At 36.3% G+C, this 20,882-nt stretch overlaps 1 protein-coding gene across 3 annotated transcripts in view; it reads left to right on the top strand.

Moving 5' to 3' along the window:
* The window catches only part of BMP2K (BMP2 inducible kinase), a 124,126-nt gene that overhangs the window by 32,465 nt on the left and 70,779 nt on the right, over positions 1-20,882 (top strand). For all 3 annotated transcript variants that reach the window (XM_040480335.1, XM_040480328.1, XM_040480321.1), the window contains exons 2-3: positions 14,128-14,246; positions 18,220-18,325. In XM_040480335.1, the coding sequence (XP_040336269.1) occupies positions 14,128-14,246; positions 18,220-18,325 (225 nt within the window). The remainder of the gene's footprint in view (positions 1-14,127; positions 14,247-18,219; positions 18,326-20,882) is intronic.

The raw sequence follows: 20,882 nt of genomic DNA, 5'->3' as shown, positions 1-20,882 counted from the left end.
TGCCATAGTTACATGGATGCTGTCAGAAGAAATGAGACAGAGGATTTGATTACAGCAAGAGCTGCAGCCAGAGTTTGAGCATTTACTCCAGTTCCCAGAGCCTTAGTTCCCACAGGGCTATAGGCCATGTCATAGGTCCCAGGTGACGCCTGTGCATACAGTGGATTGCATTACAGGAGAGGAATCCTGAGTTCAGGGAACCGGAATTTTTGATAATGTGCATTAAGTCTGCCCTAGAGAGGATAGAGGGGACACATTATTATCTTTATTGTGCCTGCCAGTGTACAAAACTGCCCTTTGTTTCCGAGGGATATACTGACTGTGTTTTCTAAAGCTGTTACCTGTGCAATCTCGAAAAGAGAGTCCAAAACAGAGGCAGTGTTAGTGCCTCTGCTTATAAAATATGCAGAAATGAGACTCCCATGTTACATTATTTTCCAATACAGTCTTCTCCATCCCATCTAATGGTGATTTCATCCTTTCAGTTTCTCAGTACAGAAATCTTGAAGTCTTTCTAACTCCTCTTTTTCTCTTATATCTCACATCCAGGCTGTCAAGAAATCCTGTCTGCTCTACATTCAAAGTGTATCTAGAATTTTTTCATTTCTCGTTGTTCCCACTGCCTTTTTCAGAACCACTGTGATCTTTCAACAGAATTACTGTGTGCAGCCTGGTAACTGGCTTTCTTAATTCCCATCTTGCCGTCAGTCTAATCCCCCACACGGTAGCCGGAGTTGTCATATTAAAATATGAATTCAGTCAGTCATGTCACTGATCTACTCAGAACCCTCTAGTGGCTTCTCATTTTATTTGGAATGAAAGCCAGGTCTTTACTCTAATCCATATATAAGACCCTGCATGGTCTGGCTCTCTTTTATTTCTTTGAATCCTTTTTTTGTTATGTCTTTTTGTTCATTTGGCCAGGCTCCCTGTCTTAGGGCCATTGCACATCCTGTTTTCTCTGCCCAGACTGCACATGTCCCAATATCCATATGGCTCATTTCCTCACTTTCCATCTTTACTCAGAGTCATCCCAGGCCATCCCCATGCATCTAGATTAAACATGTTGACCTCCCCCTTCTCCCCCAACAAAATTTTCTAGTGTGTTCATCTCCACTTAATTTCCTTCTTCTCAGAATGTATCACTAATACATTATTTATGTGTGTGTGTGTGTGTGTGTGTGTGTGTGTATGTATGTGTATATATAGTGTATATTTTACTTGTTTATCGTTTCAGTCACTCTAGAATATAAGCTCACAAAGGGAAAGAGGGTTTCTCTGAATTTTTTTGTAGTGAGTTTTGTTTCTGGCATCCAGTACGGTACTTGGCAACTTATGAGCAGGTAATGTATATGTTGAATGGGTGAATGAGTGATTTATATGGTAAAGAAGTAAAATCCTGTTTTCAGAATTTAGGGTGTGTATTAGAAGTATGATGAACAACAACAGAAAATGGTTAATCGCTTTTTATTCACAGATCGATGTAGCAGTTGTAGCTTATCAGTTATAACTACTTTCAGAAGAACCATTGTATTAATGTTAAGTCATTCATTCACTGAAGTATTTGAGTGCCAGACACGGTGGCACTCGGAACATTGATGATACTGTGACAGACAAGGTGTACACAGTCTCTGTTCTGATGGAACTCACACCCAGGTGAGGAGAGAAGCATTGAATGAGTGTAACAAGTGTAAATATTGTGGATAAGTTTTTAGACGTTCTTGTTGTAGGGGTTGCAAACTCAGATACCTATGCCTGCACAGGCCAGGCAGATAAGGTAAGAATGAATTGGGACCAGGGAATGTGGAGATGGGAGTTCAGATGCACTATAGAACACATGCCATGTGTAAAGGGTAAACCAACTGACAGGTCCATCTGATGGATGTAGTATACGAATGAGGACCCACTGTTTCTTTTTTCCGAGTTTATGTAAAGGGAAACGGAAAAATCTAGATTATCATCTGAAGTATCACACTCCCCTAAGGCACTGTGCAGTCCAAATCAAACATGGTTTTGACCTAAGGCCTCTTCTCTATAAGGAATATTGCCAATTAATTGAGGTTCTATCAAGAAGAAAATTCTGGGAGTGGGGAAGACATTATCTTCTCTTGATTTCCATTTTTGTTTTGTTCCTCCTCAATTTTAATAGTTTTCCTAGATCCTCCCATTTGTAATGATATAGCTAGACTTTTCTTCTGACATAACTAACAAGGACAGATGTGCATGTAAAAATCATTAGAATGTGAGGTTTCTGGGGGTAAAAGACTTGTGGTTGGCTCCATTTTATCAGCTCTGAGTTATTGGACTAGCTGCTCACCTTCTTTCTCAGTGTTCGCTTTATTCATCATACAATGGGAGTATCAGTTAAAATGCCTCCTGATGTTATGAGTGGTAAATAAGATAATGCACTTAGAAACGCTGTGTATATTGTCAGGGTTCTGTGAATGCTGTGCTTTTGCCTTTTTTTCTTTTTCCAACTCCTCCTCCTCCTCCCATTCCCTGCCTAATCAAATGTATCTGATTCATTGTTTCATTGCTTTGTACTAGATAGCACTTACTGATAAGATAACTTTGGCAAGAATTTAAGTTAGTAATCCTCTTTAGGAGCATTTTCACTTTTAAAAGAAACTTCTGGAGTCATTGCCTTAACCTAAAGTAATGAAACTCTGATGTATCACAGGACAGTGGTCATTGAGTAGGAGGATCATTCTTCTGGCTCAAATCCCACAGCAAAACAAGTGCCTGTTCCACTTATCTTGAAGATAGTTTTCAAATGACATTGTTTTCTTTGGCAGTGGTTGAAACCAGCTGACAGCTTGGTATTTCCTCTGTCTTGTTGATTTGCATGATGTATGGTGATATACAACATACAGAAACACCACATGTAATTTTATCCATCCATCTTTCTTCTTCCATTCCCTAGGAAAACAAACTTGATAGGAGTAAACGCTACTAAAGCCCAGTCTTTCATAAACATGAAGTGCTTGTGTGTGTCAAGATGTTGGAGCTGTAGGTATCTAGGATACCATAAACATTTTGTGTGGCAAGAGACTTATGGTGTCTTTGGGGAAGTTGTGAGTCTGGATGATCAACAGCAGCGTCTTTCTTGTAAAATAATAATTCTCAGTAGCGGTGGTGGGGTTGTCGGATGGCAAGGGGGAGGAGAATTACCTGGGGAATTAGGTGTGGGATTACCTGTGTTTCTTGTTCTTTTTCTTCCAACTTTATCATGAAAAATTTAAAATAACTTGGAAAACTTCAAGGAGTTGTATCATGAATAACCATATGCCCATCATCTAGGTTCAACTACTACTATCATTTTACAATATTTTCTTTATACATTTATAAAAACACGTGGATAATTTTGTGTTTTTTGTTTTTTAAAAAAAATTTTTTTTTAATTGTTTATTTATTTTTGAGACAGAGAGAGACAGAGCATGAATGGGGGAGGGTCAGAGAGAGGGAGACACAGAATCTGAAACAGACTCCAGGCTCTGAAATGTCAGCACAGAGCCCGATGCGGGGCTTGAACTCATGGACCGCGAGATCATGACCTGAGCTGAAGGCGGTCGCTTAACCGACTGAGCCACCCAGGCGCCCCACACGTGGATAATTTTGAATAATGACTGTGAATCAGAAGAATTATTGTTCATTTTCTTAGGTGGGACAGAGGTATGATGGTTATAGAGGATAATGTATGCATTTTAGGAACGTGTATGTGTTTAAATACCCATTAGATACTAGTAAGTAAAATGACACAATACCTACTACTTACTTTCAAATAGTTCACCACCAACAAAAATGTTTTGTGGTTTCTTTCACCAACAAAAACGTTTTATGGTTTCTTTCAAAACTAGAATTTAATCAAGGATTGAGTATTGCATTTAATTGTAATGTCTTTTAAAATCTAGAATGACTCTACCCCCATCATTTTTTTTTACTCTACCTGTGGAACATTGTATAAGACAACTAGCCAGAGTCAGTATCTTGGACTTTGTCTGATTGTTCTCTCTGATACCATTTTCCTTATTTTTCTAGCCCAGCCCCTGTGTGATGTAAGCTGAAGTTAGGCCTTAAGATTTTTTGGGAGAAAGGTTTTTAACAAAAAGTAAGTTGTAGGTGATGCTGTTTACTTCATATTATATCAGATCAGGAAGCACATAATGTCAATATCAATGCAGAGTGTTTATGACTCCCAGAATTCTCCCTTATAAAGGAGCTTTTTTCCTTTTGATGCTTTGACATCATGTAAATATTCTATTTCTCATCAGCCTTCATCTTGAATTTTGATATGCATTGATGATTCTTGCTGAGTCACTTTCTTAATATTGTACTTTTCAATTTTGATTCCTTTTCCTCCCCACTCCATTGACAGTCTCTGTCATTTTTGGGAATGAGTAGTGGCTTTCAGTGTTCTGGGCAAGGAAGTAGGGTGTGAACCATCGTTCTAAGAAACATTTAATGGTAGTTCTATATCTATATAACTTCTTCCAAGTTGGATTTTCAGTTCACAAGTTGAAGGGCTCATTCCCACAAGATTGCCTTTATTTCAGGTGCCTGCGGGGCCATCAGCACTTCTGATGACTGGCTTGACTGCACATTTGGGGTTTCCCATGATTCTTCTTCAGATTTGATAATTTGCTAGACTGACCTACAGAATTTAGGAAAATGTTGTATTTAGGATTACTATTTTATTATAAAGGATACAAATGAACAACCAGGTACGTAAGGCAAGGTATGGAAGTGTCGGTCGGTTAGTGCAGGAGCTTCCGTCCACATGGAGTCTACTCTCCTGATACGTGAGTATGTTCACCAACAGGAAGCACTCTGAACCTTGTTCTTCAGAGTATTTGAAGCTGCTTTACATAGACACAATTGATTAAATCACTGGCCGTGTGATTGAACTCAGTCTCTAAACCCTCTTTTCTCCTCAGAGGTTGGGAGGTAGGGTGGGAGTAGAGCCAGGAGGCTGAAAAGTTCTAACCCTCTAATCATGTAGTAGGTTTTTTCTGGGGCCAGCCTCCCACCTAAAAGTAGCTAGGGGTCCTACCACCAATCACCTGATTAGCGTAACAAACACACTTCTGTGGGGAATACCAAGGGTTTTGAAGCTCAGTGCCAGGAACTAGGGGACAAGGTCCAGATATATATTTTTCATGCTTTGCATATTTGTAGAGTCAGAGTAGTGCTTTTAATAAACATAATTTGTAGGATATTTCTACCCAAAAATGAATGGAGGAAGGGTTCATTTAGATATTATTTTGAGTGGTCTAATAGGTTGCTTTCCATTAGACACTGCTTTTAAGTAACCAAAACATAGAGGTGGTTTATTATGTTTGGGGGTGGGGGGAGGTTATTTTTAGCCTTCTGTAACTTTTGCAAATTTCCAAGCCTTTAAAAAGAAGTATTATTTTACAAAGCTAATTTTGGTTTTGAATCATGTATGCCATTTTATTTATACCTGGATGTACAAATGATTTGGGGCATGTTGATACAGGTAAATATTGTCTCTTTGAATCTTAACTGTATTTATTTATATTAGCTTGTTTATCAAGGCATGTGTTTATATTTCTATTCTTTGTATTCTTGAAAATGTGTAGTATAAATCTTCATAAGATGGACTAGTATTAATAACAGCAGCATAATAGTGATCATAGTAGTAACTATAACAGCTACCATTTATGCAGTAGGTGATATTAGGCACTTTACCTATATAATCACATTCACTCTTTATAATAGCCCTGTGAGATCTTATTATATTTGCCAAATACATGAGGAAACTAGGGCTCAGAACTTAGCATGCCTTATGTTCATATAATTAGTAATGTTGGAGTTAATATTTAATTCCAGATCTTGACTCCAAAAGCCTTGCTCCCTTGCTATGATGGATTCCAAGAAAAAAATTTAATGGAGTAATTTGCCATCATTCATTGATTCATTCATCCAATAAATTATAATTTTGTGCTCATTAACTTATACCACGTATTACTCTGTCTTCCATTTATATGTAACAGTGCTTGTTGCTTCAAAACCTCTAATCTCTTGTAGTGTCTGTCATTAATATAAAGGATCAAGTACTATTGTTTCATTTCTCTGGTTAGTCTCTTTTTTTTTTTTTTTTTTAATTTTTTTTTCAACGTTTATTTATTTTTGCGACAGAGAGAGACAGAGCATGAACGGGGGAGGGGCAGAGAGAGAGGGAGACACAGAATCGGAAACAGGCTCCAGGCTCTGAGCCATCAGCCCAGAGCCTGACGCGGGGCTCAAACTCCCGGACCGTGAGATCGTGACCTGGCTGAAGTCGGACGCTTAACCGACTGCGCCACCCAGCCGCCCCAGTCTCTTTTTTTAAATGGTGATTTTGGAATACCTCAGTCTTGCTCGCAGTATAATATCTAGGGTTTTTTTTTTGTTTTTTGTTTTTTTTTTATTTTGGTCATTGACTAGTAAGATGTAGATTCTAGCATATCTTCTGGACATTTTTGTTATTTATTGGCATCATTCTTACTATTATGTATTCAGTTATCTTACAGTGTTTATCTTACTGTGATGACTTTGGAAATAGAAAACCATTGAAGCAACTGTAAAAATTTTCAGATTAATTTCAGTTAGGCAGTGAAGTATTTGGTAAGATGATGCCATCAGTATATAATATGCCCATTTAAAAATAGTATGAGTGTAATTATGCTTACATATTGCTTGTGAGATGAGCAGATAAAGATATAGGGCTAATGCCACCCCTTACTAAGGCAAATTTGCAACCATTTAAAATTTTTTTCTGTAGCATTTAGATCTTCTGTTTATCCTGAACCTCAGAATTTCATGATGATGAGCCTTGATATGGATCTTTTTTTTTAATTTTTAAATTTAAATTTTAAAATTCCAGTATAGTTAGTGTGCATTGTTATATTAATTTCAGGTGTACAATATAGTGATTCAGCAATTCCATACATTACTCAGTGTTCATCATGATAAGTGTATTCTTTTTTTGGTTTTTAAAGTTTATTTTGAGAGAGGGTGTGCTCTTGTGAGTGGAGGAGGGGCAGAGACCAAGGGGGAGAGAGAATCCCAAGTGGGCTCTGCGCTGACTTTGGAGCTGGATGTAGGGCTCTATCCCATGTTGCTGGGATCATGACCTAAGCCAAAATCAAGAGTTGGACTTAACCAACTGAGCCACCCAGGAGCCCCATGATAAGTGTATTTTTTACTTTCTTCACCTATTTCACTCATCCTCCTGCCCACTTCTCCTCTGGTAACCACCAGTTTGCTGCCTATATTAAGAGTCTGTTTTTCTCTTTTTTCCTTTGTGTTGTTTCTTAAATTCCGCATATGAGTGGAGTCATATAGTATTTATCTGACTTATTCACTTAGCATTATACCATCTAGATCCATCCATATTGCAAATGGCAAGATTTCATTCTTTTTTAATAACTAATATTCCATTGTATATATGTTGGGCTAGTGCTTTACTTTTGGAAGCTCATGTACTTCAAGTTTGGGATTCTATGTGTGTCTGTTACGTCTTTGGTATACTTTTCTTCTTTATTTTCTCTCTTTTCTCTTTCTGGAACTTCTATTATTGTGATATTAGATCTATTGGACTGGTCCTTTTATGTTCCTGTCTCTTCTCTCTTAGTTTTTTTGTCTGGAAAGTTTCTGGAAATGTTCCTTAATTTTATCTTCTAGCTTCTCTGTTAAACTTTTGCTCTTTTGATCCCTTAGTCTAAATATGCAAAAAGTCATTCTTCATTCTGTGCCTTTCCCTTTATTAGGACCCTGCTCTTATTTCATGACTACAGTATTTTCCCTCCACGCTGAAAATATTTATAGGTTCATTGGATGATTTCTTTAGCTCCCAGCATCTCTTCAACGTTCCTTTTTTCCTGTTTGCTTCTTTTCATCTCTTATTTAGGTTGGAGGCTTTCTGTGAATGATGAAACTTTGATGTCTGGTTTTTTTGTTGTTGTTTTGTTTTTCATTTTTTTTGTGGTTTTTTTAAGAGTGAGGCTCTTTAAAATGATGATTGAAAGGGGTTCGTGCACATTGCAAGGGTTTCTTAATTCAGGGTTTCACTTTAGTGTGATGAGTCAGAAAGCTACTTTGTTTTCATTGTGTGACTCCCAAATTTCAGTTTCTGTATTTTTTTTTTTCTTCCATCCAGTTTCCAAGAAGAGAACTTCTCTAATCTGTGGTGATTAGTTTGCACTGTATGTGTGTATGTCTGGTTCTTGTAGCTGAACAGTGGTCTTGAATTGAGGTGGAGATTATCTTTTCAGTATGTAGACTTTTACTTAATTCTCTTATTTTTAGGACTATACTTTTCCCTCTCCTCTCCTGTCCCCATGCCTCCAAATGGTGCTTGGGGTCCCAGGTTACCGCTGGTTTCGCTCATCCTGCCTGGGTATAATGTTGGAATGGGGTAAGGAATCTAGTGGTCTGACCACTTCTATGAAGTCTTTAAGCCATTCTTCTTATTTTCTCATTGCATCATTGCATTCAAAAGGCCCCTGTAGTTCTTTAGTTTTTCAGGTTTATGCCATTAGACTAGGCTTGCTTCTTGCTCATCCTTCCTCCCTCTCCCAATCAAATGCTTTGGGTGGTCTTTCTCTGTTGTGTTTAATCCTTTACCATGTGTCCGTAAGTTTTTCATTTCCCAAAATTTTGTTGACATGTCTTGTCTCTTTCATTCTCTTTGACCTTACGGATTTATGCCTTTGAAAATCCTTTATTGGGGCACCTGGGTGGCTTAGTCGGTTAAGCATCCTACTTCGGCTCAAGTCATGATCTCATGGTTTGTGGGTTCAAGCCCTGCATCGGGCTCTGTGCTGACAGCTCGGAGCCTGGAGCCTGCTTCGGATTCTGTGTCTCCCTCTCTTTCTGCCCCTCCCCTGCTCGTGCTCTGTCTCCTTAAAAAATAAACAAACATTAAACAAATTTAAAAAGATCCTTTATTTTTATTTATGGAGGAGTACAGTGGTAAATGCTAGGGTTGAGACCACCATAAGTTAATTGCAAGTCTCTTGACTTTGTGTGACTTCCTTTTGTATGCTGCTTTTACCCTATAGCAGTGGCTTTCCTTTCTCTGTTTTAAGGTGACAAGTACTTTTCTCATTTACTTAAAATAAGTTTTCTACATTATTTAACAATTACCAGTAAAACATACACCCCTTACAACATCCAACACTACAATGGCAAATGAAGGAAAAATTGTTCTTCTTCCCTTAATTGTAGGATTCTGCGCCAAGCTTGGTGTCTGTCCCTGCATACTGTTTTTTTCTGTTCATAAAAACATTTAACATGTGTTTTTAAATTTGAAAAACACCATCCACATACCTAATGGAACAAATGATAGACCAGGAGAAAATATTTGTACTTCTCGTATGTTAAGAGAGTTTTATAATGCTTTCCTACAATTGAAAGAAAAAGGTAACCCTTTCGAAAAAGGAACCAATGATAGGAAGGCAAGTCACAGAAGAGGGAATGTAAGTGGCCAACAAAAAAGAAGTAAAGATGCTCAGTTTCCTTGATAATGAGAGGAAAACAAGATAGAAATAACAATGCCCTGAGTCTTTTTCTCTCAAGTTGGCAAACTTTTAAATGTCTTAGTAACTTCTAGTGAGCATGTGAGAAAACTGTCTCTTAATGTTGCTACTGGAAGTTGCCATAACCTTTCAGGGTTTCATCTGGCAGTATCAAATTTGAAATGTGTTTTTCCTTTGCTAGACTCTCCTTGGAAATCTGTGCTACAGGAACAAAACACCAGTCCTTAAAAATGATTGTACAATGGTGTTTAATGCAGCATCATTGTCAATAATGGCAAAAGATAAATAGAATGCCAGACTAAGCTGAATGACCAACAGTTTGGAGATGATCAATTTGTAATACTTATGTGGTATAGCATACTATACAGCTTTTTTAAAAAAAGAATGAGTCAAGCCATGTGTTACTGTAGTCCATGTAGAGGATTCTATTTTTTTTTTCAACGTTTATTTATTTTTAGAGACAGAGGCAAAACATGAGGTGGGGAGGGGCGAGAGAGAGGGAGACACAGAGTCTGAAGCAGGTTCTAGGCTCTAAGCTGTCAGCACAGAGCCCGATGCAGGGCTCAAACCCACAAACCGTGAGATCATGACCTGGGCTGAAGTCAGACACTTAACTGACTGAGCCACCTAGGTGCCCTGAGGATTCTGTTTTTGTCCAAAAACCAGTGGGGGGGGGAGGAGACGCTGCACTTTATTTATATAGGGATATATATGTTTTGAAACCAGACATTTGTATAAACTTTATTGGATAAAACCTACATTAAAGTTACCTTAAAAACAAACTTAATACGAGTATAAGGTAATTGGAGGATTTCCTAGGTGGCTGGCACTTGAAATCAAATGGAGGCTTGTTCATTATGATTTATCTCAGGCTGACTACGATATAAAACTAATATCTAATATCTAGGTCTTGCTGCTTTCTTGTTTGCGTAACCCAGTGGACTTCTTAGCCCTGTTCTCAGGATTATTTTGTTACTGATGAATTCCTACTCCTTTGGGTACTTGTAGTTGGTAAATTGACATCTGTACCGGAGGAAGTGCAGGGAAGATAAAGAAATAAACTGGTCCTATCATTCATGTTTTCATTCTTCCATGTTATCTTTTTGAATACATTTCTGAATACATATATACACCATCAGCAAATTAAAAGTAAGATAAATGAAAACATGGAAAAATAATGGCTTAATAGGAGGAATAACTACTGGTTTATCAGGAGGAAAAGTTCGTCTGTAGAAACATATGCCTGCATTCATAAACAGTTAACCCAGGGCACCTGGCGTCTCTAGAGCAGTGCTTTCCAAGGTGGTATTCAGTCAAGTGCAAGCTACATTGTCATTATTTTAATACTGCTAATTGAAACAAATTTAGATTGGCTTAAAGCCACTCCTTCATTTAAATATGATTATTTTTTGTGTTGGGTTGGGGACAAAATAGGTGATATTTAATAAGTTAGGAAGCTCGTGGAATTGTTTTAGCATGTGAACCCCGTGTCCTACCCTGGAAAAAAATGGGGAGGCTAATAATCATTGCTTTTCAGAATGTATACCCACAAATTGGAAGGAATGCCTATATTATATGATTTGTAGATTACAAAAGATAGTAGTAATTTTAGCTTTCATAAATACACATTTATTTCCTACTTTACTCTGCCAGACCAGTATCTGTGATTAGTTCTTTTATTTTCTTGGGATTTTGAGAATATATGGAATGGTTAATAGTACCCTCCTAGTCCCATATTTGGAATTGAAAATATAGAATTAATTTAATAACTGTGCCTTGACTTGGACTTGAACTGTATTTTGAATTGGACATAGAAATATATAGTAAGTGGAATTTGTGGTAACTGCCAGTAATCTTGTGATATATGTATCCAGTGAGTTGAGAATTGAAGTACTTGATAATATAGTCAGAACGCTAGATAAGAATTCTGAGGAAGTGATGAGCATGAATTGGATTGGTCATGAAAGACTTCTTGGAGGAAAAATGTGTTGAAGCATTTGGTAGATACGGGTTGGTGGCAAGCAGATGATACTCCTCTCTTGAGTTACTATAATGTTTTAACTAGTTAGTTACTTCCTAGTACATGCATTATTCCAACAGAAATAATATTAGCTTATAAATAATCAGAAAATGCTGGAAAATACAGTATTTGGAGAAATGCAAATACATTATTCCTTTTCTCAAAGCAGGCACTATTCATGACCATTATTTACCTTGTTTAGGTATAAATCCACAGTTGATGTTAGAAAGTTAGAAAACATTTGCTCAGATCTATGTCTAATTTGGAATAAAATTAACAAACTAGCTTTTAAGAACAAGGGTTTTATGAAGAAAACTTAATGTGTTTTTCCCTAATTTTGCTAATTCATTGGCATAAATTTACTTTGTTTTGTGGGTGGTTGAGAATGGATATATAAGATCCATGATTTGTCTAGGAACTTTTTCTCTGGTTCAGTGGATACTTAACAAGGTTGTATATCAGAAACAGCTGGGAGACTACTCTCCACCCCCTGGTTAATAACTTATTTATATTATTATATACTTTATTTATATTATTTATATAATTATTTTATATTATTTTATATTTTTATATTATTTTATATATTTATATTTTATATTTTTATATTTTATATTATTATATATTCATAAGAACATAAACAGAGGTAGAAGAATAAAATGAGCTGGGGGATTTTTAGCAGTATATTTACTAGGCCTGACTGAGGCTTTCTGATTCAGACTTGTGGTCAGAACTTGGAAAACTATTAAAGATAAATTCATTCTCTCTCTTTCTCTCTGTCTTACCAGCTCACCAGGCAATTCTTATGTATAGCTATGTTTGGGAAGCATTGTTCTAGGGTAATCTCTAGATAAATATCTAAAATCAAATGCTGTTTAAATGATTTATCTTGATCTATACTCATACTACTTCCGTGTCTAGATCTAACTTTTAGCATTTTCTTTAATTTTTTCATAAAATTTGAGTAGTTTAGCACATTATTAGTGCTATTAATTTGTTAATGTTTGCATCTGAAATCAATGCTAAGTGAACTTAAAAAAAAAAAAACACCTTGCACTGTTAGAGCTTTTACCTGAAATATCTTTCCCAAATACCGCCTTTTTCTCTCCTGATAACTGCCTTGTGGGTTGGTTGATTTTATTTCTCCTACATTGTATATATATGTAGAAACCCAAATCTAGAAGGTGGGAGACTTACAGTTTCCTGTAACTACAGATGGGGATATGGAGACCCTGGATTGAATTCATACTGATTCTGGAGTGTCTTAGGAGCTCTTTTCCCCCTACCATTTTATCCCCAAAAGTTTGCTTTTCCTTTCACTGATTTGCATTGAATCAGAGTGCAGGTGCTGTATCATTGCTCAGGATGTGCTTTATAAGGCCTATCAAATTGATAAAAGTGATGCACCAGTTTTTGTTTTAAACTGCATTAAACAACACAGTAATCTTTATACCAAGATGGGTTTTAAAAACGTCAGGTAGAATTTGCTTAGATGTGATGGAAGTAATTGTTCTTTAGAATACCTAGCAATGTGTTTCAGATTTGCTTGTCTCAAGTTCAGTTAACAGACTGTCCATATAATTGTGACATAGATAATGAGGACATTTATATATTGTAAGAGTTCTGGAAGGAGGTAGTTCTAGAGTTGTCTAACTCAGTAGCCTAACTGTGTCAGTGTTCTGGGTCATTTTTTCTCTGATCCTTTTTTCTGCCATTGCCACAGATAGCTGCAGTAGGTCTAAACAATCATATTCATATACCACAAAATCCAAAAGCCAAAGGAAGATCATGGGCTTCTTCACAAGTCTCTCTCTCTTTTTTTTTTCTGGGTGGACAGTCTTTCCCTAAAATCCCCAGCAAATTTTCCCTATGTCCTATGGCAAAATTTGTTACATGTCCTATCCTAAATCAGTTACTGACAACAGGAAATGAGATTCCCATTATCGCCTTACAACAATGTTGGTTCATCCCTTGGAACTGGAGAGGGAGCCACCCATCTGATCCTGTTGATGTTTCAAATAACATCAGTGTTTTGTTATCACAGAGAGGGGGAGGCTAGTGGGTAGGCAGTCCTAGTATGTGCCAAAGTATATAGTAATACAGTTATGTTGTGACATTTTCCACATATTATGTAAGAGCTATTCCCAGGCAAAATGGAATTTTAGTATTTTAACTTTTAAAAGGGAAGCATATTCTGTTTGTTTTTTTTTTTTTTTTGAAGTTTATTCATTTTTGGGAGAGAGAAAGACAGAGAACGAGTGGGGGAGGGGCAGAACTTATGAACTGCAAGATCATGGCCTGAGTTGAAGTCGGATTCTTAACTGACTGAGCCATGCAGGCACCCTTAGAGAAGCATATTCATTTGAGATGAATGTTATTCTCTATGTATTCCTTTGTGATTAGCATAAGAAGCCAGTGTTTTGTTTTTAATCTAATAAAATGATTGCTTACTGTTATTTTTGTCTTGTGTACAATTTATTTCCCACTGAGATTAAGCTCCCCAGTGATATTCCATGATTTGATAGCAGTTTCTGAGTCTTTTTAATTAATCGTTATTTGTTCTTCTAGGTGGATTCTCCACGGTTTTTCTGGTGCGGACACATGGTGGAATCCGCCATGCATTGAAGAGAATGTATGTCAATAACATGCCAGACCTCAACATTTGTAAAAGGGAAATTACAATTATGGTAAGTGAAAGAGTAATTCCATTGTAAGAATTTGGTGTATTTTCTTTTGGTTTTGCACTAAAACATTAACTAGCTTTTTTGGCAAGCTGTTTATTGGTTTATGTGCATCTAGAAAACCTTTGAAATGCATTCTTTATAGACACACTTAAGGCTAAATATAGCCAGTCCCTTCCTCTCCTTTTTCCTTGCTTCCTTATTGTAGTTTGATGGGCAAACTACTCTACTTTTTCTCCCCCGCTGTCTTTTAAAATATATTTTAGTTATGGAATGTTGTGAGAATAGAAAAATTTAGAGAATTATGTGATGAATATCAGTTTATGCACTATCCAGCTTAAGAATTAAAATCGTACAGGTACAGTTGAAGCCTTCAGTGGATTCCTTCCTAGCTATATCACTATATAGCCAGTTGTTCATTTTGTATGTTATTTAGTTTAAAAGTATATACATTCTCATCCAAAAAGAAGCCACTGTCCTGAATTTGGTGTTTACTATTCCCATGGGTGTTTAATGCATTCACTGTTTATGTTTATATTCACCAACAACAATTAGTTTTGCTTTTTGTTTTTATTTTTTATTATTTTTGTGAGAGAGAATGGGGGCATGCATGCGTGAGCATGAGCAAGGGAGGGGCAGAGAGAGAGGGAGAGAGAGAATCTTAAGCAGGCTTCACATGAACATGAGCTCCATCTCAAGACCGTAAGATTGTGACCTGAGCTGAAATCAAGAGTTGGATGCTCACCCAGGTGCTCCTGCTTTTCATTTTCAAATTCATGCAGTAAAGTTTATTGTTGTTACTATTTTTTTTTTTTGATGTACTCTGCAATATATGGTAAAATATCCATATCTTCCCTTATGAGTAAGGGAATTTTTTTTTTAAATATTGAGAAGTAAAAAATATTTTAATAGGTTATTGACAGAATTTCAGTAATTTGGTTAAACGGTTAAAAAACTACAAAATGAAAGTTTCTTTTTTTCTAGGGTGTCTTATTCTCAGTGCTCTGATGGCTTGTTGTTGTTTTCCTCTTCTTCCTTCTCCCCCTAGTCCTCCTCTTCTTTTCTTCCTCTTCTTCCCCCCTTTTCCTCCACCTCTTCTTTTCCCTTGTCTTCCTGTTCCCTTTCCTCCCCCTCTTCCACCTCTCCTTCCTCTTCTTTCTTCTCTTCTTCCTCCCCTTCCTCCCCATCTTCCTCCGCACTCCCTCTACTTCTTCTCTCTTTCCACCTCTTCTTCCTTCACCTCTTCTTTCTCTTCCTCCTCCTCCTTTTCTTCTCTCCTTTTCTTCTGTTCTCTTCTTCTTCCTCATCCACTGTTTATCAAGTGCTGTATATATACATATATATAAAATTTTTGTGTATGTGACCTTTTCTGTATGGTTTTTTCACTTAGCATGTTTTTGAGGTTCATTCACATTGTAGAGTGTATCAGTACTTCATTCCTTTTTATGGCTGAATAATATTCCATTGTATGTGTTTGTCTGCCTCTCTCTCTCTCTCTCTCTCTCTCTCTCTCTCTTCACCTGTTGATGGACTTTTTTAAAACCATTGATAGGCATTTAAGCCATTTCTACCTTTAGTCTGTTGTGAATAGTGCTGCTATGAATGTGTTTGTATATGTATTTATTTGAGTATCTGTTTTTAGTTTTTTGGGGTTTATATCTAGGAGTGGAATTGTTGGGTTATGGTAATTCTGTGTTTAACTTTTTTAGGGATCACTAAATTTTTTTCCATAGCAGCTGAACTATTTTATGGTCACACCAGCAATGTATGAGAATTCCAGTTTTTCCACATCCTTATAAACAGTTCTTAATATCATTCCTACTTATCCAATTGCTAAGAGAGAGATTTCCCATTTTGTATCAACATCTTTATCAATACACATATTTTGATCCCTTTTATTCAAAGATAGGCACATTTATATAACATGACTTACCTGATTCTTTTATTGTCCCTATTCCTTGGTTAGATTAGACTTGATTATGCTTTGAGATTTGTTCTTTAAAAACTTTTTAAAAAGGCTATTAGTCAAAAGGGTGAAGAGATTTACCTCAAGATAGTAGGGGTTCTTAGTCTAAGTTTTCTAACTTGTGTCTAGATACGGTGCCATTGCGCCATAATTCTTGCTTTCAATAGAATTTCTGTAATTTTCAGAGATGTAAAATTTGGTCATCATCAGTAGCAGCAGCACTCAAATTCTGTGCTTTTGAACAAGAGAATTTAGGGAGATTAGCTCATTAGAGCAGTGGTCATCCAACTTTTTTTGATAACCCATCTCCCATTATATTTATGTATTTATGAATTACATGTTCAGCTACTGTTAGGTAATATCTCATATAAATAATATCTCAGTTAAAACCAGGTTTATTATTGATAGTGGATGTGAATTTATTTTTTTTTAATGTTCATTTATTTTTGAGACAGTGAGAATGGGGGAGGAACAGAGAGAGAGGTCAGACAGAATCCAAAGCACACTCCAGACTCTGAGCTATCAGTACAGAGCCCGACACAGGGCTCAACCCCAGGAACCCAGCAACCGTGAGAGATCATGACCTAAGCCAAAGTCGGACACTCAACCAACTAAGCCACCCAGGCGCTGCTCCGGATGTAAATTTATTTTAAAAAGTATTGTTGATAATTGTTTTTTAATTTCCAGACAGACCTAAATAGATTATTATTTTTAACCTCATTATATGCTGATGATTATCTTGTACTATGAACAAAAATGTCAGATTTGCCATTTTTTTCTTATTGTCTTGTATTATTAGTATTATCTTTGTAAAAAATTTTTTTTAAATGTTTACTTATTTTTGAGACAGAGAGAGACAGAGCATGAACAGGGGAGGGTCAGAGAGAGAGGGAGACACAGAATCTGAAACAAGCTCCAGGCTCTGAGCTGTCAGCACAGAGCCCGATGCGGGGCTCGAACTCACAGACCGCGAGATCATGACCTGAGCCGAAGTCGGACGCTTAACCAACTGAGCCACCCAGGCGCCCTTAGTATTATCTTTAACCTGTGGTTACTTAATAGAAAATTTTTTAGCCAGTTGTTCATTTTGTATGTTATTTAGTTTAAAAGTATATACATTCATAGGTCCACTTAGCTGGGTACACAGTATTTTGTAGGCAAAACAAACAAATGAGAGTGTAATTGTAAGTTCATAAATATTAGAGCTTCAATTTAAACAATTTTTTGGATAAAAATAAATATAAGTAAAAGTTCTGATATTTTATTCTTGAGTCCCAAAGGACTATCTTGCACACTTATTTTGGAGACTTTTGGTTTTGAGTGAACCATCTCTTTTTTCCTGATTGAATTTAAAAATTAGTGTTCAAAGGGGCACCTGCGTGGCTCAGTGGTTAAGCATCTGACTTCAGCTCAGGTCATGATCTCCTGGTTTGTGAGTTTGAATCCTGCATTGGGCTCTCTGCTGTTAGCACAGAGCCCCCTTCAGATTCTGTCTCCCTCTGTCTCTGCTCCTCCCTTGTTCACTCATTCTCTCTCTAAAAAATAAACATAAAAAAAATTAGTGTTCATTGAATATTTGCCTGTTAGAAAATGGCAGCCACATGTAAGTAAACTTTTTAAAAATTTTTTTTCAATGTTTATTTTTGAGAAAGAGAAAGAGAAACAGAGCCTGAGCGGGGGAGGGGCAGAGAGAGAGAGGGAAACGAGCAGGCTTCAGGCTCTGAGTTGTCAGCACAAAGCCTGACGTGGGGCTCCAACTCAATAGATCATGACCTGAGGCGAAGTTGGACACTTAACCAACTGAGCCACCCAGGCGCCCATTAAGTAAACTTTTCATTGGAACTACTGAAACCTTTTTGAATTGTGTCAGATTCTATACGTATGCTTAATTCACTTTTGTGAAATTCTTCAAATATATTAATTTAGACTTCAAATCATTGGTAATAGAGCTTTACAATGTATGTTTTTTTAATTTTTCTTTTTCTTTTTCTTTTTTTTTTTTTTTTTACACAGAAGGAGCTGTCTGGTCACAAAAATATTGTGAGTTACTTGGATTGTGCTGTTAACTCAATTAGTGATAATGTATGGGAAGTGCTTATCTTAATGGAATATTGCCGGGGTAAGTATTTTTCTGCATTTGTTTTATACTGAAAAAAAAGTTACCCTTAAAATGGTTTACTAGGTGTCTTGGTTTCTCCCAGGGCAGTTGTCACCTGATTCTAGACACTTATTGTAATCTCAGCTTTAATTATCTACTTAAGGAATGCTGTTAAGAAATATTTAAAATCGGGGTGCCTGGGTGGCTCGGTTGAGTGTCCGACTTCAGCTCAGGTCATGATCTCACAGCTGATGAGTTCGAGCCCCGCGTCGGGCTCTGTGCTGACAGCTCAGAGGGTGGAGCCTGCTTCGGATTCTGTGTCTCCCTCTCTCTCTGCCCCTAACCCTCTTGCATTCTGTCTCTCTCTCTCAAAAATAAATAAACATTAAAAAAAAAAAAAAGAAATATTTAAAATCTAGTCGTCATTGCTGTACTGATGATGTGAGCATGTAAATGACGATTGGAAAAATGCTGTTGTGTTTAAACCAAGAAATCTGAATGAGTGAAGAGCAGTTACATATCATGCTCCCTATACTTTTATAGTCCAACTAAGAAAAGCATAATGTGTCAATATTAGTGTTACAAGATTTTTTTCCAGCACTCCATATTAACTTTCAGTATATCAAATGTAATAAATTTAGATGCATTTTGATCTGTAATATTTATAAAGTTATATCGTCTTTTTGGGTTCTTTTATAAATATCAGAAGATTTGAAATTAATTTGAAATTAATCCATTTTCTGCAAACTTCTTAAAAAATTTTTTAAATCAGACTGTATCTGATTTGGGTTCTAGGGAGCCTTGGCTTACATTTAGATTCTCTTAAGACAGTTATGATTTTTAATTATGATATTATGAACACTTGTCATTTCCTGAATGTTGGAGGAGTAGGCTGATGGTAATGTTGGAGAAAATATAGTTTCATTTATTCTAGTCTTGTAAGGAGGGAAGGACAGGGGAAAATGAAGTGAATCAGAATTATAATATCTATTATGATATATTTAGAAATTATTTCCATATATATTATAAAAAATTAGATGTTTTCCTGATTGTTTTCTCTTGTATATATCTCATACTGTAAAACATTGTGATCTCTTTAAGGAGAAGATGTTGATGTTCTTTACTCCACTTTCCTGAATTCTATCTAGCATTTGTGGTACTAAATCTTGGCTGGATAGAGTAGCTGTTGGTTATTTGTAAAGATAGCGCTTTGCTAATTTTTTAAACATAATTGAATCTAGCATAATCATAACCCTGGATGAGTTTAATTGATAGTCATCCAGAAGACATTTTAAAAGGAGAACCCAATGAACTTCAATTTTTAGGGGACAAATTTTATTTTAAAGTAGAGGTATGACCTGAGGTATGTTTTGAAGAAGGCATTCTTTTTTGCTTTTTTACAAACTTAAAAATTTTTTTTTATTTGGTTTGAATCAGCAAGCTGATTCACATGAAATTTTTATTTTTATCAAAGTAGTACACGTATATGTTTTAAAAAGTCAAATGGTTTTGTTAAGCTGTGGCTAAATCAGTATCCTCCTGCCCCATTACTCTCCTCAGAGGCATTCACTTTAAAAATGCTTGAGATATTTCTCATATTCACTTCCATATTTCTACACGTCATTATATAGAGGAAAGTGTGTAGTTTTAATGAGATCCTTACAGTATGAGAGAGGGGGAACTTAGAAAATCAGGAGAAGTATGTGATTCTGGGTATGAGGAGGCTCTTGAATAAAAGTTTGGTAGTGCTCTTTCTGGTTTTATGTTTTGCTTTTTATTATTGTTTTTTAAGTTTATTTATTTTGAGAGAGAGCACAAGTGGGGGAGGCAAAGAGAGAGAGGAGAGCAAGAGAATCCCAAGCAGGCTCTGCACTGCCAGCACAGAGCCTGACATGGGGCTCGAACCCACAAACTGTGAGATCATGCCCTGAGCCGAGATCAAGAGTCTGACGCTTAACTGACTGAGTCATCCAGGCACCCTAATTTTATGTTTTAGATAATATCTCCAAGAAAAGATGAGGATTTAACTGTCAGAGTTTTTTTTTAACTTTTTAATTTTAATATTTAATTTTTAGATTAAATTAATAATCAGTATTTAAATTATTTTGCTTGCTGTTTAACTGTGATATGTGATAGCCTGTAATTAACATTTTTGTTTTTGTATTTAAAATTTTTTTCCAGGAGCTAATATACCCATTGATAATTGCCTATTTTCCTTCATATATGTTAGTAGTTTAGCCCAACATTCCTCAATAGAAATGCAAATCTTTATGTAGTATACTTCAACATTTACATATTTGTGTCAGTTTTATTTGTTCTTCCATAGAAATATCCTTTGGGGAGACTTCAGTTCTGCTTAATTTTGAATAGCATTTAGTTGTGCTTCTAGGAACTCCCTATGCCTTCTTCCTATCTTAGACTCTCTACTACTCATACTTCCTCCCTTGTTTTTACCTACCTCCTTTGAATAGAGTACATTTTTTCAGTAGCTTTCTGATAATGGATTATGGAAAGAAGCATGTTTGAAACCTTGTATAGAGTTATTTTTATTCTGCATCCATATTTGATTATTCATTTG

The sequence above is a fragment of the Herpailurus yagouaroundi genome, unplaced genomic scaffold, assembly GCF_014898765.1.
Source record: "Herpailurus yagouaroundi ecotype Mexico unplaced genomic scaffold, PumYag 28, whole genome shotgun sequence".
Taxonomy (NCBI): Eukaryota; Metazoa; Chordata; class Mammalia; order Carnivora; family Felidae; genus Herpailurus; species Herpailurus yagouaroundi.
Note: the sequence above shows the minus strand (reverse complement) of the source record. Positions and strands in the feature narration are given on the sequence as shown.